The sequence below is a fragment of the Lampetra planeri genome, chromosome 11, assembly GCF_965212315.1.
Source record: "Lampetra planeri chromosome 11, kcLamPlan1.2.h2, whole genome shotgun sequence".
In the NCBI taxonomy this organism is placed as follows: domain Eukaryota; kingdom Metazoa; phylum Chordata; class Hyperoartia; order Petromyzontiformes; family Petromyzontidae; genus Lampetra; species Lampetra planeri.
In genome coordinates this window covers 9,937,709-9,961,031 of record NC_136117.1, presented here as the reverse complement: position 1 = coordinate 9,961,031, position 23,323 = coordinate 9,937,709, and the positions used below count along the sequence as shown (strand labels likewise).

General features: G+C 45.2%; 1 protein-coding gene across 1 annotated transcript; it reads right to left on the bottom strand.

Annotated features, from left to right (window-relative positions):
- Nucleotides 1-960: 960 nt before the first annotated feature.
- LOC144721290 (voltage-dependent calcium channel subunit alpha-2/delta-2-like) lies at nucleotides 961-7,894 on the bottom strand. Its single transcript, XM_078598791.1, has 3 exons — nucleotides 7,568-7,894; nucleotides 3,746-3,827; nucleotides 961-1,197 (listed from the first exon to the last, which is right to left on the bottom strand). The coding sequence occupies exons 1-3, from the start codon at nucleotides 7,663-7,665 to the stop codon at nucleotides 1,021-1,023; spliced, it is 357 nt and encodes a 118-aa protein (XP_078454917.1). The 5' UTR covers nucleotides 7,666-7,894; the 3' UTR covers nucleotides 961-1,020.
- Nucleotides 7,895-23,323: the final 15,429 nt, after the last annotated feature.

Here is a 23,323-nt window from a genome sequence, read left to right as displayed (position 1 = left end):
CGAGACAGTGACGATCTTCAACAGCACGATTGGGATCTTACTCCAAACGACAGCCCTGAGGTCCCCTCCAGGGGCCCCTCTTATACTGTCACGTGGCCTGGCTCCGCCCCCGGCCACGCCCCCTTTCTAGAACCTACCAGCGGGTTCCTGGCATGCCCGGTCCGTGACCTTTCCCCCCTAGATCCCCCTCTGGTGTATCACGTGGCCTGCTGACGTCAGGGCTGCCGTAAGCCGCAGATCCCCTTCCCCGCCAGCAGCAAGCGCTATGCTACTACATCGCGAATTCTATGTCACTACACTTGTATGGGTGACCATCAAGGGCCTCACCAGGTGTTGGCAGGCGTGGAGCTGCGAAGTGACCACGAGATGAGAGTGTTGATTGTCGCCAGTCCATTTTGTACGGGTTTTTCTTGGTTCTCTGATTTTACTCCCAGATGTCATGAACAGTATTGGTCAAACATTCCAATCCGATATTCTCGTAAAGACAGAGTATTGATACTCAGTGGGTTTTTTTGTACAGAAATTGGCAAAATTAGTATTATTATCTCCACTATCATTTACACAGGGTACCGAAATCACAATAGTATATTGGAAACAATATATTTAACACAGTATATCGCAGTGTTTTGGTGTCAAGCAGTAGCACAGCGGTTAGCCCGTTGTTCTATGAACCTGGTGATCTAAATCTAATACCCAACCATGGATAAGGCGCTGGAAAGGGCACACGATATCAGAACCAATCCTGGACCATCCATTCACAAACATGCAATGAGCTGCGTGCTGCAGTACGGGCAACCAAACTCCCATAATCAACACGGGCGAATTGTGGAGACTTTAATCCAGCAGTGGATTGGCAAAGTATATTACATTACTATTTTATTTAGCGTATACAGTACAGGGCTTTCTTAATTCAACAGGAAAAAAACACATAACCCCATAAGTTGAATTTATCTTTAATTCGATTTCGGTAGAGCAAATAAAGCAGTTAATCGACGGAAACATGCATTGTAGTGAAGTGATCTAATTTTGTATGCAATCAGATGGGACCTTGCAGGAAAAATGAGGGCATGTCACACTCACCTCCAGAGCCTTCACTTTCTTGTCGAGGACTTTCTCAATCTCGCCGGTCACCGACTCCACCAGATGCTGTGCATCGTTCCTCCGCACCTCAAACAGATGCTTGTGCTCCGTGTACAGCTGCAAATGGCAGATAAAATTAGCCATCGACCAGCACTGCACAGCAATCCCGGTTCGGTGCCAAAAATTCAACACTGGAATCGCTTGCACTGCACTGTGACCAACTGGACAGAGGTAGCCCCACCAACAATAGCGGCTAATAATTTTTGTTTCGAGGCAGCAAAGGAAAACTGTAGGTGAAATATCTGTTGAGCAGAGCAGAAATGCAGCAGGGCAATGGAAGTAATTACGGTCTATGTGTTTCTTGCATCGTGTTATTTTAACCAGGCAACTAGATACGGCTGAAATGTTTGTTCTTTGAATTAACTGCCCATGTAAAAAAAATTTAAATAAATAATACCGTTTTGGAATAAAAAAAATTGTAACTCCTTGTGTTATTAAACAGTTGATTTGTGTATTTTTCTAAACACATTATTTCCGTCAGACGTGGCTTATTTCACAGAGGCAGTTTAGCAGGGCTATTGTTTTCATGTATAATGTCAAAATATTATTGCCAGACAATGATTAAAGTGTGCCTAATAAATACAAAACAAACTCAACATATGTAAAAATGATTATTGAAATACAGTGCAATGATAGTACTTTGGTGTCTAGCTTTGAACATTTCCAATGCCAAATTGTTTGTTAATAATGCTCATATAAATAATAATGGAGCATTACTGTGAGTAAAGTAAATATTAAAAACATTGTATTTGAAATTAAATGTATGTAGAAATTACATTTTGAAAGTGAAGGCGCTCATAATTTCAGTGCACATTGAATATGTATAGTACGATTTAAGATCATACATCTGAGATGAGAACCACTTACACATTTCCGACAGTTTTTTTAGGCGCATCTAAAACGTGAAAGGAAGGGTCTATTTTTTTGGATAATTTTTTCCGGTTACGTACAATTTCTTACAATTCAGTGTAGTTCGAAGGCATTCCGAAGTCCTTTTGTCAATGTCGCCTACACAAGTCTCCACTGATTACTCGCAGCCTTCACGCTGTACACCCCCTTATCATGACTGCACAAATGATTGCACACCAATCATGGCAATTGGTGAGAGGGAACTTTGAAAGAAAGTCAGAACATGTGTGGCAGCACAGACAAATTACAGATGATGCCACTAAAAGTATTTCTTTTTGGGCGCCATGAAGAGTTAATTAATTTCAAAAAAATGTGTGGGAGCAGTTAAGAATGGATGTCAAGCTTATTCATATTGACATGATGTATTTAAGTCCTCCTTTAGAAAGTAGGGCTTAGTTGGGGATGATGGCGATTGATAAGTTAGACAGTTACATTGTAGTGTGCATTATTGAAATTAATATGCTAGGCATGGATATCCTTCTCCCAAATCATCTTCAGCTAGCCTCTCCAGAGATCCGTGATATTTGCTTTCGTAATTCACGAACGCTTGTTTTAATTAGAGAAATGTCATTTTAAACATAATTTCACTCGTAAATAAGCATTTATGTAACGTAAAGAAACGAGTATGCACACGTATATCGTACAATATACTGCACAACACAGTGTTACAAGTACTGACATTTGTTTTGTTTTAGATAAATCAATGATATATTAGGCAATTAAAATGGACATACCATTTTTCTATAGTCTGTACAATTGCACAGTAGAGTTAAGATAACTTGTAATGATTCAACAGTGACCCGAATCCTCTGTCTCCCCACACATGCAAATGTTTAAAAAAAAAAACTCCCTCATCACAAAGAAGCCTAAACTTATAGAGATGAATCACCAAACCTCCACCGACAACGACGGAGCCTGTTCAAGTATCAAGACGCATGTGCACAGGCAAGCATGGCCCACAATACGTGAGTTGTCATCACGAGGAGGACAACTGCTGGAGTGTACCATTCGAAGTTGAACCCTGCAGAGGGGTCATCAGTGGAATTCAATTAGACTGGTATTAGATTCAATTAGACGGGTATTAGACTGGCATCAATTAGACTGGTATTAGACTGGCATCAATTAGACTGGTATTAGACTGGTATCATTTCGACTTGTATTAGACTGGTTTCAATTAGACTGGCATTAAACTGGTATTAGCATAGTCTCAATTATACTGGCATTAAACTGGTATACGATTGGTATCAAATGGTCATGAAAAATGCCCCCATCCCCTTCCCCCTCTCCCTCTCTACCCTCCTCCTTACTGCACACAAAGATCCCCATTCAAGCCTAAACAGACTGTTGGGACAAGTGCTGTTTGCGAGCACCTACGAAGACCTGCACGGTACACGAGGGGTGGCCAGCACCACGCCTGGCCGCCTATCTCTCCCTCGTGGCGATGTTTACACATCACACTAGATTTGAGGCTGAGTCGACCTAGAGTAGGTTCAAATAATCCTAACTCGTGTTGGCCGTGTGCTGGAATCGAACTCGGGTCGCCGAGTTCATAGCGCTGCGTCGCTAACCACTACGCCACCGCACACACGCATGGGGAGTGCACACACACACAGAGTACACACACACATGGGGAGTGCACACACACAGAGAGCACACACACACATAGCACACACACAGGGAGGACACACGCACGTACCTGCTTGAGTTGGTCGACCCCGCTGGCTTGACGCACGACGCGCTCCAGTTCCCGGTCCAGCCTCCCCGCCCATTGCTTAATTCTGCAGCATTCCGAAGCAACAACATCCACGTGCCGTTATTTATCACCGCAGGTCGCCTTAATCTGCATTAGCGTACAGCTCAGTCCCAAACTCCTTTCCCACTACCCCTCCGACCGGGCGCAAAGCTACCGTCAATCAACCAGCTCCTACCCTCAACCAACCCAACCCACCCCTAACCCCTAACCCGCCGTGCCAGGGCAACCTCATTCCCCTCTACCCCTCCGACAGGGCGCAAAGCTACCGTCAATCAACCAGCTCCTACCCTCAACCCACCCAACCCAACCCACCCAGGGCAGGAATAACCTCCACAGGAACAAAAAAAAACGTGGGTCTCCTGACCGCAAACAAAAAAATACTTGTCCAAGGCCATGTGGTTTTTTTTGGGGGGGGAGGAGGGGGGAAGAGGGGGGGGAAATAAATAATGCCCTAATGTAGACATTAAGATGAGTGTGACGATTTAAACGCGGTCGTAAACTATGCAGCACACTCAGCCGTGGCAGGGTGACGGAGCGCATTGTGAGACACGCCTGGGTCTCTGCACGTGCTGCAGTCTCCCTGTTACTGTCGCGAGCGAATTGAGTAGGTGGCAATTACTAAAAAAAGTGCTGTCCGCATTGTAATGGACAGAGCTCGTGCTGCAATATTAATATTGGATTTTATAAATAAAAAAACGTTCGCGCGCGCCGATGAATTATTTAGACAGAACAACACTGGCATTTGTTTATTTTCTTTCTTCTTGAAAAGGGACTGGGGAAGAAGTGTCAACGGGTCTGAGTGGTATTCAAATTAGTAACTCGACATACACAGCGGGAAGATCCCAGGTCTCCTTTGCGAAGGTGACACGGAATATCAATGACAAATCGTTGTATTAACACACGCAAAAAACACCTGGGAAGTGTCAAATGTCGTGATTTAATTTAGTTGTTTTCATTTATTTTATTTTTTACCTACGTGACTTTACCAAAAAAAAACAAGGAGTTAGTGTCAAATGGTCTAATAAGCAGTATTGCAGATAAATGAAAAACTGTCCATACAAAACTGCAATGCATCTCGCTCTCCCTGGCAAATCCACAAGGCATCTCAATGACGCGTGATGCTATTGAGCAGCAACGGGGAACGTGCCAACTGTTTTTATTACGAATACAAACAAAACTCTGCTCATACACAACTACAAATACCCTTCTCAAGCATCGCCCCCACCCTCCCCCGCCAAAGCCACAAACACAAACCCTACGCTACGTGTCATGTAATAAGGGGTAATCACAAACATAAATAAGAAGGGGCGGTAAAGTAATGTCACAGCACAGATTCGGGTGAGTGATGCAGTCGAACGGGTGGCAGTGGCGCGCTGCACTGGCGCGATGCGGGTGTGTGCGCTGACGTGGGGAGCGGTGGTGCAGCGGTTAGCGCTGCTGCGCTACGAACCCGGCGACCCGAGTTCGATTCCTGTTTACGGCCAACACCAGTGACGATTATCTGAACCGGTCCTGGGACCGCCACTAGGGAGACAAAGACGGCCGGGCGTGGTGTTGGCCACCAGCCCCCTCGTGCGCCGTGCCGGTCTTCATAGGTGCTCGCTAACAGCACTTACCCCAACAGTCTGTTAAGGCTGGACGGGGGGATTTTTGTATTTATGCTGATGTGAGCCCTTCCGTGCGCATTGCCGACATTCATAGGCGCTCGCTAACAGCACTTTGCCCCAACAGTCTGTTAAGGCTAGACGGGGGGGGGAGTCTTTATCTTTGCTGGGCACCCTGTCGCCGTACAGTAGATAGCAAACGGGTCAATGTCCCGGGGCTAATGAGAACATTACAATTTGAACCAACCCGAACGTCCTTGTCAATCCCGCATCATCGCATCATCATCATCGTACTCGTCGTCGTGTCTGCTGTGGTAAGCGTCAGGCCGCATGGGCAGAGTCGGGCGCGCAATTTCGGTGGCTATCTCAAGGCAATGCTAAATTGGGTGCGCGCTTTGTATTATTGTCTATCACGTTCGTTTTGCGCCGTGAACAACTATCGCGTTGGTGGCCCGTTTACATACAGGTGACCGCGGTGTTCACACTTTACAAACCACCGAGCACCTATTCTTTGGGTCTTTCGGTAAAGTCACGTAGATAGGTTGAAAGAAAATATGTTTTTTGTAATTTTCTTTTAACCCATCTACGTGACTTTACCGAAAGACCCAAAGAATATTAATTCATGCAGTCACGACAGCGTTAAGTCACCGAGCACGTCTCGCGTAAATAAAAGGAGCCTTGTTTGGAGACGAAATTAAGCTGACTCACTTCGAGCCTGCGTCATATTTGTTTGCGTTGGTGGTGGGTCCAAGCGCGTACACACACACAGGGTTCAAGCGCGTAAACACACACACAGGTTCCAAGCGCACACACACACAGGGTCCAAGCGCACACACACTTGCTGACGTACTCCGTCTTATTCGCGCGACGCTCATTGCCGTGGCTTGCAGGGAGCCAGTTCGCACGACGTCCTATGCTTATCACAAGACTCCCCATTGTTGTAGAGAGAGAGAGAGAGAGCGAGCGTGTCCATACTCCGGCAAAGGCGCTTCGGAGTTATGGCGTGGCGCTAGCTGCGACGCGGCGCTGCTGCGCGCAATACGAGGAGAAAGAAACCCTTCGGGAGTGAGTGACATTTTGCCGACGTATTTCTTGCTATCCCCAAGTAAACATTTGTGTTGACTCATGTTCGTTGTAATTTCCGTTTTACATCGCAAACCCCACCCCCTCCCCGCAACAATTCTTGGCGACCCGCTTTGTGTTCCGATCTCGCCAAGTGTCTGTCTACTCATTGCAATGATAACTTTTAACAATTCCGTAAACAATGTTATCGAATGCATCTTGGATTAGATTGAGGGCCAAGGTCGTTTTTTTAGCGAAACAAAACACTCACAGTATCGATAAACGTACCGAGAAATTCGAAACGATTTAACTTAAACCCATCCACGAAATAACACGCGCATCTATTTGAGGCAACCCGTTCACGAATTAAGGCACACATCTACACAACATGCAGACGGCGGGCAATATGTGACGTGTCATTCTCTTTTTTGAATGAGTAGCACATTTTAAAAACTCGCTCTTTACCATTGCATCGGTTACGACCGATACGTAGCAGCGGCGCGTGGTTAAATAAAAAATACGAAGTCTCTATCGAACTCGCAAAAACGGCGTGCATAAGCAATGCGCCAGCGGTCAAGTTTCCTTTCCGCACCCTCAGCTCGCACGCACACTGTTGCGCAGAAGCGCAGCATACCACAAATGCAGGGCACGTCATGTGAGCACAAACACATTACATCAACGGGCCACATGTTATCGGCCATGCACTCACAGTGAAATGCAACAGCGTTGATATTTGTTCATGTCAAACGCACACAAGGAGGTATTTGGAGCAGTCTGAAATGCGCCGCTAGGCATTAAGACGACCAGGTACGGGCATGCGGAGAATGTAACAGACAAGCGCTGGGACGTCCATGAAGAAGATTCGGTCCTCTTGGGGAAACAGAGTGCGCGGATGATAGCGCGGGTCAAGTTATAGTTTAGACAAGAGATGGATTGAGCGGTCACTAAACGATGGATTAAATGTACGCATCGATGCGATGGATGGATGAATGAGGGCGACGGACCCGGCCAGCGCGCGCGCGCGCGAGACCCGCACGCTGGGAGTTTCTTCCCCGAGTCGAAAGAGCAAGAGTACTGGGGTGGGGGGGGTGTTACTCACGTCCACGGATGCGGGAAGACGTCGGCGCGTACCAGGCTCATCATGGCCAGCGCAAGTGAGACGAAGGCGCTGCCTCTCGGACACACCGCCGTCGCCATATTGACACCTCTTCGTGCGGGACGCGGGACACATGCACACACACACACACGCGCGTGTACACACACACGCACGCGCGCGCGGTAGAGAGAGAGAGAGCGTGCGAGCAGAGAGAGGGTGGGAGAGAACAGACGAGAGCGAGAGAGAGAGAGGGGGGAGGGTGGCGAGCGAGCGAGCGAGCGGAGAGCGCGCGTTGAGAGAGAGGGTGCTGCTTGCGCGCGGGACGCTCCGCGAGCCAATTAAAGCGCCGCCGCTGCTGCCGCTGCTGCTGGCCCCGGCAGGGTCGCGCGCGCGCGCGCCCGCACGCCCGGGCACGGACGCCAATGCGCGCCGCTCATTGGTTAAGACGCTCGTTTTGTGTCGGGAGGGAACCCACGCGCGCGCGCGCGCGACCGAGCGAGCGAGCGAGCCACGGGACAGAGCGATCGATGGGACCCGACCGACTTAATAATCTATGTGCCCGACCGATGTGCGTGCGATAGACGGAGAGTGAACCGAATTTTAACACGAGGTTGGGTAGAATAATAATAATAATACGAAGAATGCAACATATACAGAGTGATTCAGAGATAGCGTTATGGGAGAACGTGAGATAGAAGGCAAGAAAAGGACGAGAGTGGGAGAGTGGGATAGGACGAACAACGTCGGGTAGGTAGGAAGAGAGGACGGCAGATGGGGGAGGAGAGAGAACTGAGTGATTGAATGGAAAATGATGAGATTGTGTGGACGCGTGTATTCAGACGTAAACGTCCGCAATTACATCAGACGTCCGCAGAGCTTTTTTGTCAAATACCACGCTGTACACCTGTAGCCCAAATCATATTTATACTGCAGCCAGTTGTATCGCCCCATAAAAATGTAATTGTTGCACGTTTCCCACAATGCACTTTAAACAGTACCTTCCGACATATTTATTCGTCGGGCAAGCCTCATTTATGCCGTGCGAATTTCAGCATTAAACATGGGTTCGCTAACTCGTATGTGCGCCAAGCCTTTTAAAACTTTACATTTTATAAAGAGGACAGTATCTGCCACATTCCCTAGCATTTAACATATACCACGCCTTTAAGCCTGGGTCGACTGCTGCGGGCGGCAAGTGCTGTTCGCGAGCACCTGGGGACAACCAATATCGCTCAAGCGCAGTGTCATGCGTCTCGCCAGTACTGGCATTGACACACAGCCATATCGGGGACTATTTTTTTAGTCTGAATAGAGCAACTAGCCGACCAAGCTCAGGTTTCGAACTGAGATTTCAGTGCACATACGTGCATTTCTGCATTCTTTTTTTTTTATATGAAATACAAATGAAAATCAAAATTTGTCTGAAATATTTGTATTTTAACCTTTGTCGGCAAAGGTTATTAACAGCGAGGCAGATATGCATTTACATGCAAATTCTTGAGACCGTTTGAGAGAGACTGCTATTTTTAATCAGACTTCGCAAACTAGACACACATCTCTTGCAATTTTTTTCTGGGCAAGTCCCGTGTCCTGCAGCCCTTGCCCCAAAAGTACCCGTGTAATTTGAACAATGCATGTACATACACACACGTTTGACTCATCCATGTACAGATATGAAATGGGACGGTTTTGTGGTACATTGTGTCCACATATTTCATTTATACAAAAAAAAAATATATACCCAAGCAGGAAAACGATTGCAAATCTTATTTCTACGGTAATTATCTGATCTACACTCGACGAAACAAAAACTCTGCTTCGAAACTAAAGAAACCAAAGTATTTTTTTTTTATAACACGAGCTTATACGATAGGAAATTATTACTATATATGTGTGAGTGGATATATTAAAAAAAAGAACAAAGTATTACAATTAAAACTCCTGAAACCAAAACGCCTCTGGTATGTATTGACTTTTTGTGACTGACAGCAGCGAAGCGTTATACGAAGCCATTTACGATAATTACGAGGATGCCTCTTTATTGCCGCGATGACTTATCAACGCTCACAGTACATTGTATATTAGATATGACCCAATTTCCACAAGTCAATAATACATTTTGTAAAAATAGTAAGAATAATCAGCATCCCTTCGATAATACATCGTCTTACGTAGAATTCAATGTTGAATCCAAGTGGCCTCTCACCTGCCTAAATAAAGGGCAACTGGAGAGAAAAATAGCGAAGCCTTTGCCCTCGCGACAAGCCACGCTCTGAATGTCGCCGTTGAGCGCTGTCCAAGGTACCCGGGTGACGTCAACACCGCACACGTTCGCTGATGCGTGGTTGACCCGTGGAGCTCACAGCACATAGAGCGTGGGGTGGGGTGGGTGTGAGATTGGAATATGAGGGGGCAGTGGGACACTAAAAACACGTCTGATAATACAACGACGTGTGTTTATATACGTAAAGATTATGATACTTAAGTCACAGCGTTCCTATTGGCTGCAGGGCAGACCCTTAATTATTTCCGTTGTCATTCCACAAGCGTTGGTATACATTACACACGCATTTGGCAAGATCCATTCTGTTTAAAGGACAACTGCTGTTGATTTCCCAACAAGAAGTGCTCACCTTACGCTATAGAGATGAAGGGCCATTGAACTCTGGTTGAGGCTTGAACTCAAGATCTCACGATTTGGGAGCCTGTTGTTTTGCCAACAGAGCTGCAGTCCTTGCATTCTCCCAGTCAATTAGTTGCAAGGGACTGCCAGTTCCGGTGCGATGACTACATCTGAGTGTCAGCACGTGGATGCAATTAGCCTGAGTGAATAAAACAATGATGCCCAGGTGGGCACAAGCCAGACATAAATAAACTGTTATAAATGTATGCAAAGGCACGATATTCAATCCCAAACAACAGAGCGCAGAGAACAATTTACATATCTATCGATAGCGAGAAGCACTTTAATCGAGCTGATATCAATCAATTAAATCCGGCTTGGAAACATAATTGAGGAGTAGGTGATATGTTCAATAATAAAGCCTTATAACACATTTAAGACGAAGTTGTAAGCTTCAGACAATATAATAATACGTTCCTGCTACAGGTGAGTAAGCTAATGAGTAGTTATAATTAATAATGCATAAAATGTAAATAATTGGCCCACATAAATTTGAATGAAATAATATACGCAATGGCTAATATCCACGTTAAATCTGTTTTCTTCTTCTATTAATGAAGCCGGGTTAGGTGACACACGGTTTTTACGTCTTCCTGGATCTTGTCCTGATGATGCTTGACATAATTTCAAATGAAGCATCGTATCTAATTGCTAAATTTGGCTAGAAGAATTGTTCCTCAGGTTACGAGTGAGATTGAATCGTAATAATAGTGTGTTAAACGCTTGTACACGTGCCAATTTACTTTTTTGGCTGTGTAGGGTGGTTGAGGGTCTTAATGACACAAATTTGGTCATATAATTACGTGGCCTAATCCATATCAAATCAATAATTAATTATATTTATATAATGTAATCATTATACAGTTCTGACTCGGCCAATTTAATTAATGCAGATACATTGAAAATAATCATGTTTACTATATCTTGACCAACAGATCGATTCAGCTTTCAGCCTGGCAAATAGAATATAATTACGTGTACCGAACATTGAGCACAGTATTCAGTACACGCACGTGCGTACAATGTAAGCACGATACAACACAATTCGGAGCGTATAGGGCCAACCAAATAGCCAGACTAAACAGGTGGCCTATTCCGGGAGCCGCACAGAGTAAGATCGTGACTTTCACAAAGTCAAGTACGTGTGCCACGCGGACGCTGCACTGTTATCACGCGGCTGCAAATGATCCATATGCAAGGATTCTTCAGCCCAGCAGGGCGATTAGGCCGACCACTTGTGGATGGAAGGCGTTCTTCTCTAATATTTTTTTTCCTGGCAACTGAACATTATTTAAGAATGTGTCACATTTGTAAGCACGTGCGCTCTGAACCAAAATCTGGAACTGTATTTACTGCCTTTGCATGGTGCACAATAAAGGTGCGTTGCTGCCTCTCCGCGGTTGATACTCTCAAGACGGAACACTTTTCAAGCATCCCAACCTTACATTTATGGTGCAAGCAACCGTGTTCCCGGTGTAATGAGCTCTTTTGTGTCTCATATAATGTGGCAACAGCTGTAATCAGCAATGTGCGGGTTGTCTATAACATGATGGCAGCTATTACATGGCAAATCAATGTTTGCAATGAAAGGCTGAAAGTAGACAGGAATAGCATCTTACTTGCTCATTTATGTTAATGAAATTGCCAGTATAGGAGGCAATTTATAATAATGTGCTTTTAAGCAATTACCTGCAATTAACAGCTAAAATATTTATGATGATGAGCGCGTTAAGCAGTGCATTAGTCATCATGGACTCAAATTAAATTATAACCGTTGTTTTTTTACGGGGAAAAAAGTCCCGTCTCCATCACCCACCACACCACACAGAGGGCGTGAGTTACCTGCAAAAATGTACGACTGCATTCTTGCAAATTAAAACCACAAGTGCAATTCATTGCAAACACTATTGAATGTGATGTGTTGAAAATGAAAGTAAGAGGGCTGTCGGCAAACGCAAAAGGGTAAGTAATGAACATTTGAAATTGGCTCGTTTTGTAATGAAAACGCTGGTATATATCCTAATTACCTCCAGAATTAAAAATGTGATTGCTGTATGAGGGAGAGAAAAAAAACGGGAACTTGCAAACATGTACTTATATTACAGGGGACAGAAAGGCCTGTGATATTTTGTGATTCAATTCAGCCATAAGGGATATCACAGGATGCAGTGGGCTGACAAGGGGCATGGAGGTTACAACAGTGTGGAGCTGAGAGAGATGGGAAAGGAGTGGAAAGATCACAGGTCATGGAAGATGTGACTGCGAGAATATTTGGGCAAGGGAGAAGCAGGATTTTTGAAAGGACATGAAACATTCACACGTTCTTAAACAGGTCATTCATGTCGTGGAAAATGTTCTCCACCATTAACTTTAACTGTCGTCCATATTTCTGTATACATAGTATACGAACATCTGGATTGCCAACTTCAGCTCTTAAAACGATTGCATTATTATGATGATATCATTACTTATTTATCCAGTAGAGCCATCGTGAGTTGAATACACTCTTCAAGAGTCTCCTGTTATATTTAGACGTTTGGCCAATACCAGTTCCAATGTATATTGTTTTTAGCTATGAGAAGAAACTGGAGAATGTGGAGGAAACCGATGCAGAACAGGGCGAGAACATACAAACTCCACAACAAAGAGGGTTTACCCGAGTCGGGAATCCAACCCAGGCCCTCCTTGCCGAATGGCACTAGTGTTACCACAATACTACCTTGCCGCATTGTAAGCACGCTATAGTTCATATTTCAAGCTGTACACTTAAATTTTAGCCCACAGGTAAAAAAATAAAAACCCAATATTGATTATTTTGCACTCAAATATAGTATGCACAGCTTACAGCGCATGTGCAGGACCTAAATGTTTAAAATATTGATTCCCCCAAAGCAAAACATATACAGATATTTATGCATTGAAGGAACCTTCTGACTTGCTACTTCAAGTCATAGCCATTGGGACTAACAGTCCAGTTATCAGCGAATTGTTGCTGAAATTGTATAAAAGGGGCTTATGTTATCTAGCCAGTGCAGGATGCAATGATGTGCCAGAATTCAACATAACAGCCTTGTTGTCACGTTAGGTTAGACTAGACCACACAGCAGCCATAATGATTACAGTCACATTACAGGCATCTGTCTAGTGGGAAACAGCCATCACTACTCATAAGCCTGTACCAGCCTGGACTTCTGTGATGTGCTGCATAGCTTGTCACGGTGGCATTGTACTAATGCAACCATGATATTACACACTGATAGCTGATGTATGAGTGTAGGTGCACCTTTGTATGAAACAACACCAACAATGTAAAGGTGGTACGTAAGTTTGACATTTGAAAATTGTTAGTAGCATGTTTTTAGATTGTTGAGGGTAACGGGCATAATGGAAGTATTTGGGCAGTTTAAGGAGGGGTACACTCACAGATACTGGACTTCAATGGTGATTAATCACGACCCTTGTTCCTTAATATATATACCTATTAATAGGAAGCAATAAAATAACAAAAACATTATGATGATGGTATGCATGCCACATATTTACATATCTCATGTGGGTTTGGCATCATTAAAGAACATCCAAATTATTTTGTTTTATGGTTGGCCTTATCTAAAGATTGTTAATAGCTTAGGTTTGGCCATGGCTCCTACAGAGTAAATTTATATGGGAACGTGCCCGCGGAACACATTTGTAAGCACGTTAGGAGAGCGTAAACACGCTGTCCAAACCCAGAGGCTGTCTCATTGAATTTGCGCCGCGCGTTGAAGCCGGGACGAAGATTTCCCTCTGCGCGCCACGCCACCAACGTTGACCGCTATTCCGCAAGCATGACGGGTGATGATGAAACACATTTTCCTGATCCAAGCAACATGAAGGACATGGTGTTCGCGCTGTTTCTCCAGCGCACGCAACACTGCCGCAGAGGGTGGCTCTCTAATTACCCCATTACACCAGAGAACACACACACACATCCTTCCACTTCAAATGTTGCTGATGTGGGAAATGAACAACAGGAGCCTGGTACCAACAACAACAGCAGCAGCAGCAGCAACAGCAGCAGCAGTAGCTGCAGTCACGTTGTGCTGCTGCGGTGCGTGCTTCTTTGCCATTGTTTGGTGATTGTGCAGCAGTGGAGTCGATTTAACACGTAGACTTTCGCGTTCAACATTATCCGACCAGGTGACAGCCAGATGTCACCTGATGATGCTAGTGGTAATTGCTGATGAAACGTCGTACTCGAATTGTAAATGTTGTGGGTTTACTCTCCAACACACCGGTGTTGCTATACTCGTAGCGAATTGGCACGTTCTGTTTACGTGACAAACCTTATTAATTTGGCTGTGTCGGGTGGTGGCGGGTTTAACGACACATTTATATATTTACGCGATCTAACACCCACCCCCCCCTCTATTGTGGAGTGGCGTAGCTGATTGGCTAGGGGGTGTTGGGTAGTCTCTAAAGTAGCAAGCAAGGTGATCTCCCAACTCTCCCCTCCCACCACGTGCAGCAAACATGATTCAAAACCTAAATGTTTGAATGATGACCAACGGCAATAAAATGTGTTTAATGACGATGGATGATGAGCATGATGAATGAGGATGATAATTGATTCGGGTTAGTGAATGACAAATGATGTTGATGAGTGATGATTAACAGTGGTAAATGATAGGGAATAAGTGAATTATAAATAATGATGGCGAGAGCGGAGGATTGTGAATGAAAAATTATGCTATTGCTTGGGTTGTTAACAGCGCAAAGAGGTTGCCAGGCTGGGAATGAGCTCCACATATCTGCCTAGTAAGTGCTCTTAGTTTATAAATTTTTGTTATTTTAATATCCGTAAATGTTTCCAATGAAAGACACCCAAAGCGAATTGCATTCATACCCACACACACACAATTTTCGCCATCCACTCACAATCCGAACACCCACGGGCCCTCTAAAAACCGTTCATTCCATTCAAGGGGAACTTAAGCCTCTCCTAATTTCTAGTGTCCAAATGGCACTACTCTTAACAATGAAACATTTTGAGGTCTTTATTCCCAGATGTGTTTAATTGTGCAATTCCGACATGAACACGAATCACCATTAATTCTGTAGGGAATAAACAATAACATCTTTCATCTGTCCAACACATTTAATCGAGGGATTTCAAAAGTGTTTCTGTAGCCTTTTATTCTTTCTCAAGTACAAATACATAGCGGGCGTTTAATGGATAAAATTATGCACTTATGCCACAAATAGCAACTGCTGTTGGAAATTGCTTGTGTAAGCGCTGGATGAGGACGTCGACTGCATGGTGTGGGAAATAACTGGAACATGCAGCATTTGCCCAAATTATGAATATTCACATTTTCACACTGCAAATCGCTCACGTGTTCATGCTATACATCAGAAAGCAAAGTATTTTGGCAACTACTGTAAACGTGGTGTGAGAGTATCACCGACATTTCATGGCATCCGTCCTCTCATTCATACATCCATTACCCAATCTATCCATCCAGTCCCCATTCATTGTCCAATTTACCCTCCCCATCCACCCTCTACCCATCCATCCATTCCTCCCCCATCCACTCTCCATCCATGCATCCAGCCCCCTAATACATTCATTCCACCAACCATCTATCCTTCCATAAATCCAACAATCAATTTCCTCATCTGTTCTCCATCTGAGATCTATTCAACGTTGATGCTATTATGTTCGTGCCAAGGTGTCTATTGTTGAATATTACACTCATAGAAAATAACATGAATGGTTCTGCGAGGGTGGATAGAATACCGTGAATACCTTCAGCTTTGGAATGTGAAGCTCTTCATACAAATTGCAGTGACCCTGACAATTTTCAGCTAAGAACTAAAATGCGCTATAATACTGATTTTAAACAACACACCTTTTGATTTAACAGGAAACGTAAATGTCTGCAAGGAACACAGGCGCATCTCGCTTCGTGAGCGAGATACGTTCCGCGGAAATTTGCTGGTTAAGCGAAAATTCGTGAAACGAATGTGGCTTTCCCATTGACTCCCGTGTTAAAAGCTGAATTCAGACCCTGACATTTTCCCACTCTTGTACAACTTTTTTTACGTGAGAAGTAAAATCTATAAATTTTAAATAAATGAGTAAAACATCAAATCTTAATCTTACCACACACAAAGTGCTTGCCACAAATGAACCATAATACCTTGCTGATCTCATCAAGCTGCATAAACCAAATCAGAGGTGGGACAAAGTCATTGTTATGCAAGTCCAAGTCGAGTCGCAAGTCATCAAATTCATGACTCGAGTCTGACTCGAGTCCAAGTCACATGACTCGAGTCCACACCTCATAGGTGGGACAAAGTCATTGTTATGCAAGTCCAAGTCGAGTCGCAAGTCATCAAATTCATGACTCGAGTCTGACTCGAGTCCAAGTCACATGACTCGAGTCCACACCTCTGTAAACCATCACGTGAACTCCGGTCATCTTCGCATCGGATTTTGGCTGGCGATCAAACAAAGATGGCCACTGCATCGTGCTCTTTGAAATGCGCTTCTGCGGCCGTCTGGAACGCTCTTTCTTCCGATGTAAGGAAGCCACTGGAGCTATGCACTTTTAAATCTAGATTGAAAATTAATTTCTTTAGAACTGCTTTTTGTGTTTAGTTTGTTATCTTTCCCCCGCGCCTCCGATTAGCACGGTTCGCTACGTATGTTGCAAAATAAGTTCAACAAACAGTACATCACATACGAACCATAGCGCTTGCAGGTCCTCAGAGTCTGCAATTAATTAGTGCCACCACCCACCCACCCACTACAGTGCCACCACAAGGGCTCCCTCCTCCAGAGGGCAAATCACACGCGAGCACGCAGCACGGCACAGTTGGAAAACAAACAGCTGCTGGCCGCGGTGCGCCCCCCTGCCGCCATGGAACTTATTCGACTGATCGGTCCCTGCTCGTTACGCGAACATTTGCTCGTTCTGCGAACAAATTGGTCTCAGTTCAAATTGCTCGTGATAGCGAATTCTCGTAAAAAGAATGCCCATTAGGCGGCCTGTAGTCCTCATTTTACGCTATTGAAAGTATTTTCTCCCACATTTTGGTATATTTACATATGAATACACATCAACTTGCGTGAAATCACAAGCATCACATCTATTGGCATCTTAATTACTGTCCAGTGATCATTTTGATAGAGGGCTGTCTTAGATAATCAGGAATATTTTTGGGGGGGGGACATGGAAACAAATCATTGAAAAATATATTTTGAATACAAAAGAGAGTATTACCTTTGAAATTCTGTAAATTAGAGTTTAATATTGGTACACAAATTGCAATTCTTGGAAATGTGGGTCATAGGTTCTTTAATATATAATTAACTGCAACATTATCTTGAATAATTGCTTCAAAATGCTGCTGATCGGCAATGGGATTTGAACCATCAAAATCATTACACTCTGCCACCTCAATGTTAAGTGCACTAACCACTGGGTTGTCCAGCTGGGCAGTCTGTCTCATTCTAGCATGAGTCTATCTCTGGACAGGAAAGAGCTTAAGAGGCAGTACTTATCCAGTGGTTACCTGGCATTTGATCCCGACCCTGACGCCTATATATTTGGAGTTTGCACGTCTCCCAATGGTTAAGTGGATTTATCTCCGGGTTGTCCGGATTTTCCCCTCCACATTTAAAAGCGTGCGTTTAGAGCAGTGGTTTCTAACCTGGGGTGCACGCACCCCCTGGGGTGAGAGATGCCCTTTCTTGAGGTGTGAGACATGCAAAAAATGTTTTAGAAGGTAAATAATCGAAACACAAATTAAGCACAGCCACGTAAGTACAACGTCTTTGTTTCATGAAACCTATGTATTGATTAACATGAAACATTTTTTATGATTGAGAACCAAAGGGGTGCAAAACTGCGGTAAAGGTTAAGAACCACTGGTTTAGAGCATTTGGGGAGGTGGGGGGTGCCACGTGTTGTATGCGAGCTCACATTGTAAGCACGGGTGCGGCAACAACCGATTATAGTGGCACAGTTCACGCCTGGAAACACACACCATTTGCGGTTTAATTTTCTGCGATCACAAGGAAATGAATTAAACGCCGCTTGCATTGAAATTTCTCGGAGCTGTCAGTTGCACTTGGATATTTCCAAAACAAGCTTCACCCACTGGAATTCATAAGAGTAGCGGCCCCAAAAGAGTCCTTTCTCATACAAAATAGAATGGAAATCCCTGCAAAATGTGTGGAAATTAAACGTGCAAAATTTCTCAGACTGATCCTGGGAATTACTGACACGAGCTGTAAATATTAATGAATTTAAATAGTCCAAGAGACTTTCCCTTAACAATTGTGTTGTTGCCAAATTCCAAGGGCTTCATTATTTGATCATTATGCCGGTCGATCGCACTTCGGGGCTCGACCTGAGTGGGTGGGAATGCCTACGGGTGGAGGATTCCTCCCTGTTGAGATTGCGGCGCCGGGATTCCTGGACGCCGAGCTAAGTTAAGCGCTCCTTTTTACGGCTCGTCCATGGACTCCTCTTGCGATGGGACATCGAGCTTCGAAAATTTGGTTTTGTGGTGCCCCCGAGCCTACGAGGCAGACTTGTGCACGCGGTGCACGATAATTTGATGCATTTGGAAGTAAAGAAAACGTCGTTGACTTTGAAGAGAGATTTTTATTGGCCGGGTATGGACAGTGATGTGCACTTGTTCGTTAAAACTTGCCCTGAATGTGCACGTCGGAAGGTGCCCGCGCAACCGTTCGAGGTGCCGCTGCAGTCCATAAAAGGTTCTCGGGTCAGCGAATTGGTGGCATTGGACATTTTGGGTCCATTTCCCGTTACCCAGAGAGAGGCTCGAGAGGCCTCCATGAGTAATTCGGCACGGCGTCAGGCGGCCAACGAGCGCTTGCGGGGTATGTGACCTCCGCGCAAACCGTGGCGTGAAGGTGCCAAGGCGTGGCTCCATTGCCCCATGGTGCCGGTGGGCACGTCACCAAAACTACATCGCCCGTGGCAAGGGCCGGTAGAGGTCGTTGATGTTCGTCGACCCCAGTATGTGCGTATTCGATTCGGGCGATGCCGGTGGTGTGTGCACCCGTCACGGCTGAAGAAGTTTGAGACGCCGAATTAGGATGCGCCATCTCCCATCTCGAAACGGCCTGTGTCAGATGCGTTTGATGAGCCTGTCACGCCGCCCCGAGCAGACGCGCCTCAGGAGTCTGGTTCCCTTTCGACCACAGGATCGCGCCGACTAAGGCAAGGCGAGCTGACCGGCCGGCCATCGGAGTCCGAGTCGGAGGACCAGCCGCAACCGGGTTGCTCGTTTTGGCGTGACCGAGACCCACAAGAGGCTCACGGTTCATTGGGAAAGAAACATGGCTCTCTGGCGAGCGCTGAGCCGTCTCTTCCTCCGGCTGTGTGGGACCCGGTTCGTGGTGACGGACCGGCGGCGGGAACCCGCTCACGGAAGACTGTTGTTCATTGAGGAATGCGAGAGCGTTAAAAAAGACAGACTGCATTGCATACACCTGTATATACACGCGTATGTATTGTTGTTGTTGTTGCTGTTGTGTTATTGGTGTTATAACCTTTGTTACAGATTCGCGCTACGAAGTTGTGTTTAAGATTAGCCGGGACAGCTAGTTTTTTCATCACGTAGGGGGGGGGGGGTGATGTAGTGGAGTAACGCGTGCGAGGTTTTGCAAAAAGTGTGCATGCACGTGTGAGCCGTGGACAGTGAAGTCACGTCAGGGCAAACAGATGCGGTGAGAGAGTAATCCAGAGAGAGACGACCAATTAAGATGCATAGCGGTGATTGGCTGGCTGCAAATGCAGACACGGTGTAGGCGCCTCGGAGTCTGCATATTGAGGAGATAGCAGCGGAAGCCACGTGGAGAGGCGACGGGAAGATGCCAGCTTAATTAGGGCGTTTAATGAGGAGCAGGATAAATACGGCAACGTGTGAGGCAGAGAGTTGAGTTGGTTGGAGTGAAGCGAAGAGTGAACACAAGAGAAGCTAGCAGAGTATATAGTGAGAAGCTAGCAGAGTATATAGCGAGAGGCTAGCAGAGTGTATGGTGGGAAGCTACCAGAGTGTCGAGATTGGCTAGCAGAGTGAGAGAGAGAGCAGAGCGAGCGGAGCGATCGGAGTGTGGCAGACAGGCTAGCAGCGGAGAGGCTAGGAGAGCGAGAGCAGGCTAGCGAGCGAGCGAAGCGTGGCAGGCGAGCAGAGCAAGCGGGAGAGTTGCGACGGAGTTCCGTGGTGTTGAACGCGAGGAGTTATGTTTGAATAAAGTGTCACAGGAGAGAAAAAAAGTAGTCCGCGAGAAATAACACCACTACACATCTATTATTTAAACCCAATCCCTCTATCTTATTGGTTCTTGCGTTGTGGCCGAAATGTCGTGAGAATTGTATTTTATTATGTTTTATTTTATTATTTTATTATTTCCTTTCTACGTGACTTTACCGAAAGAACCAAGAAGATGAATCCCTGCAGTCACGAAAGCTTTAAATCGAAACAATCCCTCTATTTATAACGTAATCCAGAACTGATATTTCTATCAAATGGGTTTCATCTGTAAATTGTAGTACGTCTGCTCGGAGTGGGTCCCTGCCACGGGGTACCATGGACTGGTTCAGACATCAGTCGCCACTGCTGTTCGTCATGCGTGGGAATCGAACTCGGGTACCGTTTCTCATCACAGTGTGCTGATCACCGTACCACTACCTCACCACTTATGAGCAAAAATACTTTAAAAATACACTAATCATTTAAAATGGCTGGCTTTCCAAGTTATTATAAAGGCAGAGTACTATGAGCGTGTCCGCTTAGTCGTAAACCATAACGTGTAAACAGATAAATATATTATTTACTAGCCTTTTGCCCGTCCAAGGACGGGTGTATTTCAGTAAATCTGAAACTTGCAAACGAAAAGCAGACCGCGACGTGATTCATTGCATCAATTCGTGTGCAATTTGTAAGGCCGCGGTGACACAGACTTATTTCATTTAAAGGTTATAATCCCTTGTTCATCATGACGTCCTTTGTACTTTGATGTCTCAACAGCGTTACGGAGATCACGTGACGTGAGGGTTCTGCCTTTGCAGTGAGGGTTTGAGTTGACGCCGAGGAGGGGGCTGGAGGCGCCTCGGCCTCCCATGTGGAGTGACGTCAGCCGCTAATTATTATTAATGGGGGGGGGGGGTGTCCATTTGGAGGACGTCACCTGTTCATGATTATGAATGAGGGGGGCTGTTCGATGTGGAGTGACGTCACCTGCTCATGATTATTAATCAGGGGAGCTGGCCGACGTGGAGTGACGTCACGCACAGGACACACAGACATTCTTGGCTCATTATAGCAGTACATGTTTTATTGCAATATTTTATAAACACAGCGAGGAATGTTTCTTATAAATTATGGTCGTTCGTTTTAAGCGCCAATTGTAAATAATGAATTGGTTCATCATGCATTTTGGCATTGAATCAAATCCCTATGTGGGAATCATGTACGCTATTAATTTATTTCAGTATACTTTAAAGCTGTTGGAAGTCTGCAACAGTGATGAGCGCAATGAATCAGCGCCATTCTCAATCACAATGACACACGGATACACACATTTCATTGCATCAGCCCGCTACGCACACGTGTACATAAACACACTCCACTCGGCCGTTATCGGATACGTATCCACCCATGGGTTTCAATTAAATGGATGATTCAGCATGCCATACACTTGTCAATCTCCCGTTCTTGAGTGATTCTGTGGACAGACTCCTAACCACATCCACGCACTCTGGGGTGATGCCTGTGTCCTACATGCATTTGATTTCGGTGTGAGTCATAACATTTACACATACATATAAGGTTGAAAATTGCCAGTGTAAACACCGCCACATTTTACAGTTGTCTTTTCTATTTGCCAGCCCTACTGGTTTCGAGAGTCGGCTGTCTATGCCTATACTCGTGTACCGTATGCCGATTTTCAAGGCAAACATTAACCCCCCTTCCCCCAAAACGTTATGAAGTGAGATGATTAGCTTTGCAGTTCAGTATGTCGTAAAAAACAATTGGCAGCTTCCACTTTAATCGGTAGGGTGTGTGTGCTTGTCCGAACATATACGTTGTTATGGATACATTGCTCATATATGTAACTAGCAAGTGTCCGTCCGTCATGCTCTGTAGTTTGCAAACGATATGTCGTACGATTAAAAAAAAACACATCGAAACAAAAACCTTTCTCTTGGCGAGGACACTCCAAGAAAGTTGTTACCTTTCCAAACGAATAACATTTCCCCCCCCCTCACCCAAATTACGAAAAATCACGTCTAATAGCAACCAATGTGAGCCAATATCTTTCAGAGGGGTGATTCGCATTTTTGTATTGCTAGATTTGTCCTGAAAGTTCGGCTCCCCATCGACTTGCATTTCAATCCATTTGACATGACGCCGCTGTTCCTTAAACATCGCATTGGGCTTTGATGCGGTGACGTCACCCTATAGGGCCGAATGCCGCCGTGATGATGTCAGCGCACTTAACACCGAATCATCATGTAGCGCATGTGCAGGGCAAGGGTGCTGTGTAGTGACATCCCGTACAAATGCATGGGCCAGTGCGAGCACGTGTACACGTGAGTATGCAGAGGTGAGGCAACATGCGTTGAGAATCTTCCCGTTATGAGTATGCAAAGGTATATTATTATTATTATTCCTGAAAGTGACTCCTTGTGTACATTATGTCCCGTTTACTTGCCGGTCTTGTGAAAACATTCAAATGTATTGCTTGTGAAAAGCATCTCCGAATGTATTTCTACCGAAGCCCTGTATCATTCCCTTCCGCATGGTTGTTTATTGTCGGGCCGAGCTTTGGACTGATGCTGGACAACCAAAAGGAGCCACACATTTCATGCCCACTGAATAGAACCCCTGACAGTATCCCTATCTGCTAAACCCGTATTAAGGGCCTGTATGAAATCCATTTGTTATTGTCAGTCTCACTAACATCCCATAATAATGTCAATTATTTACCCGGGAGAGCCTCTCCGGGACTCTCTGTGTCCAGAGCGTCCCACATTGGGATGTTTGTCCAA

Excerpts from the sequence above, each read along its gene's own strand:
- LOC144721290 (XM_078598791.1), bottom strand. The coding sequence starts at position 7,665 with ATGGCGACGGCGGTGTGTCCGAGAGGCAGCGCCTTCGTCTCACTTGCG. Across the intron at positions 3,828-7,567 it reads GTCTTCCCGCATCCGTGGAC|AATTAAGCAATGGGCGGGGA; the intron begins GTGAGTAACACC and ends GGAATGCTGCAG. Across the intron at positions 1,198-3,745 it reads GGGTCGACCAACTCAAGCAG|CTGTACACGGAGCACAAGCA; the intron begins GTACGTGCGTGT and ends TGCCATTTGCAG.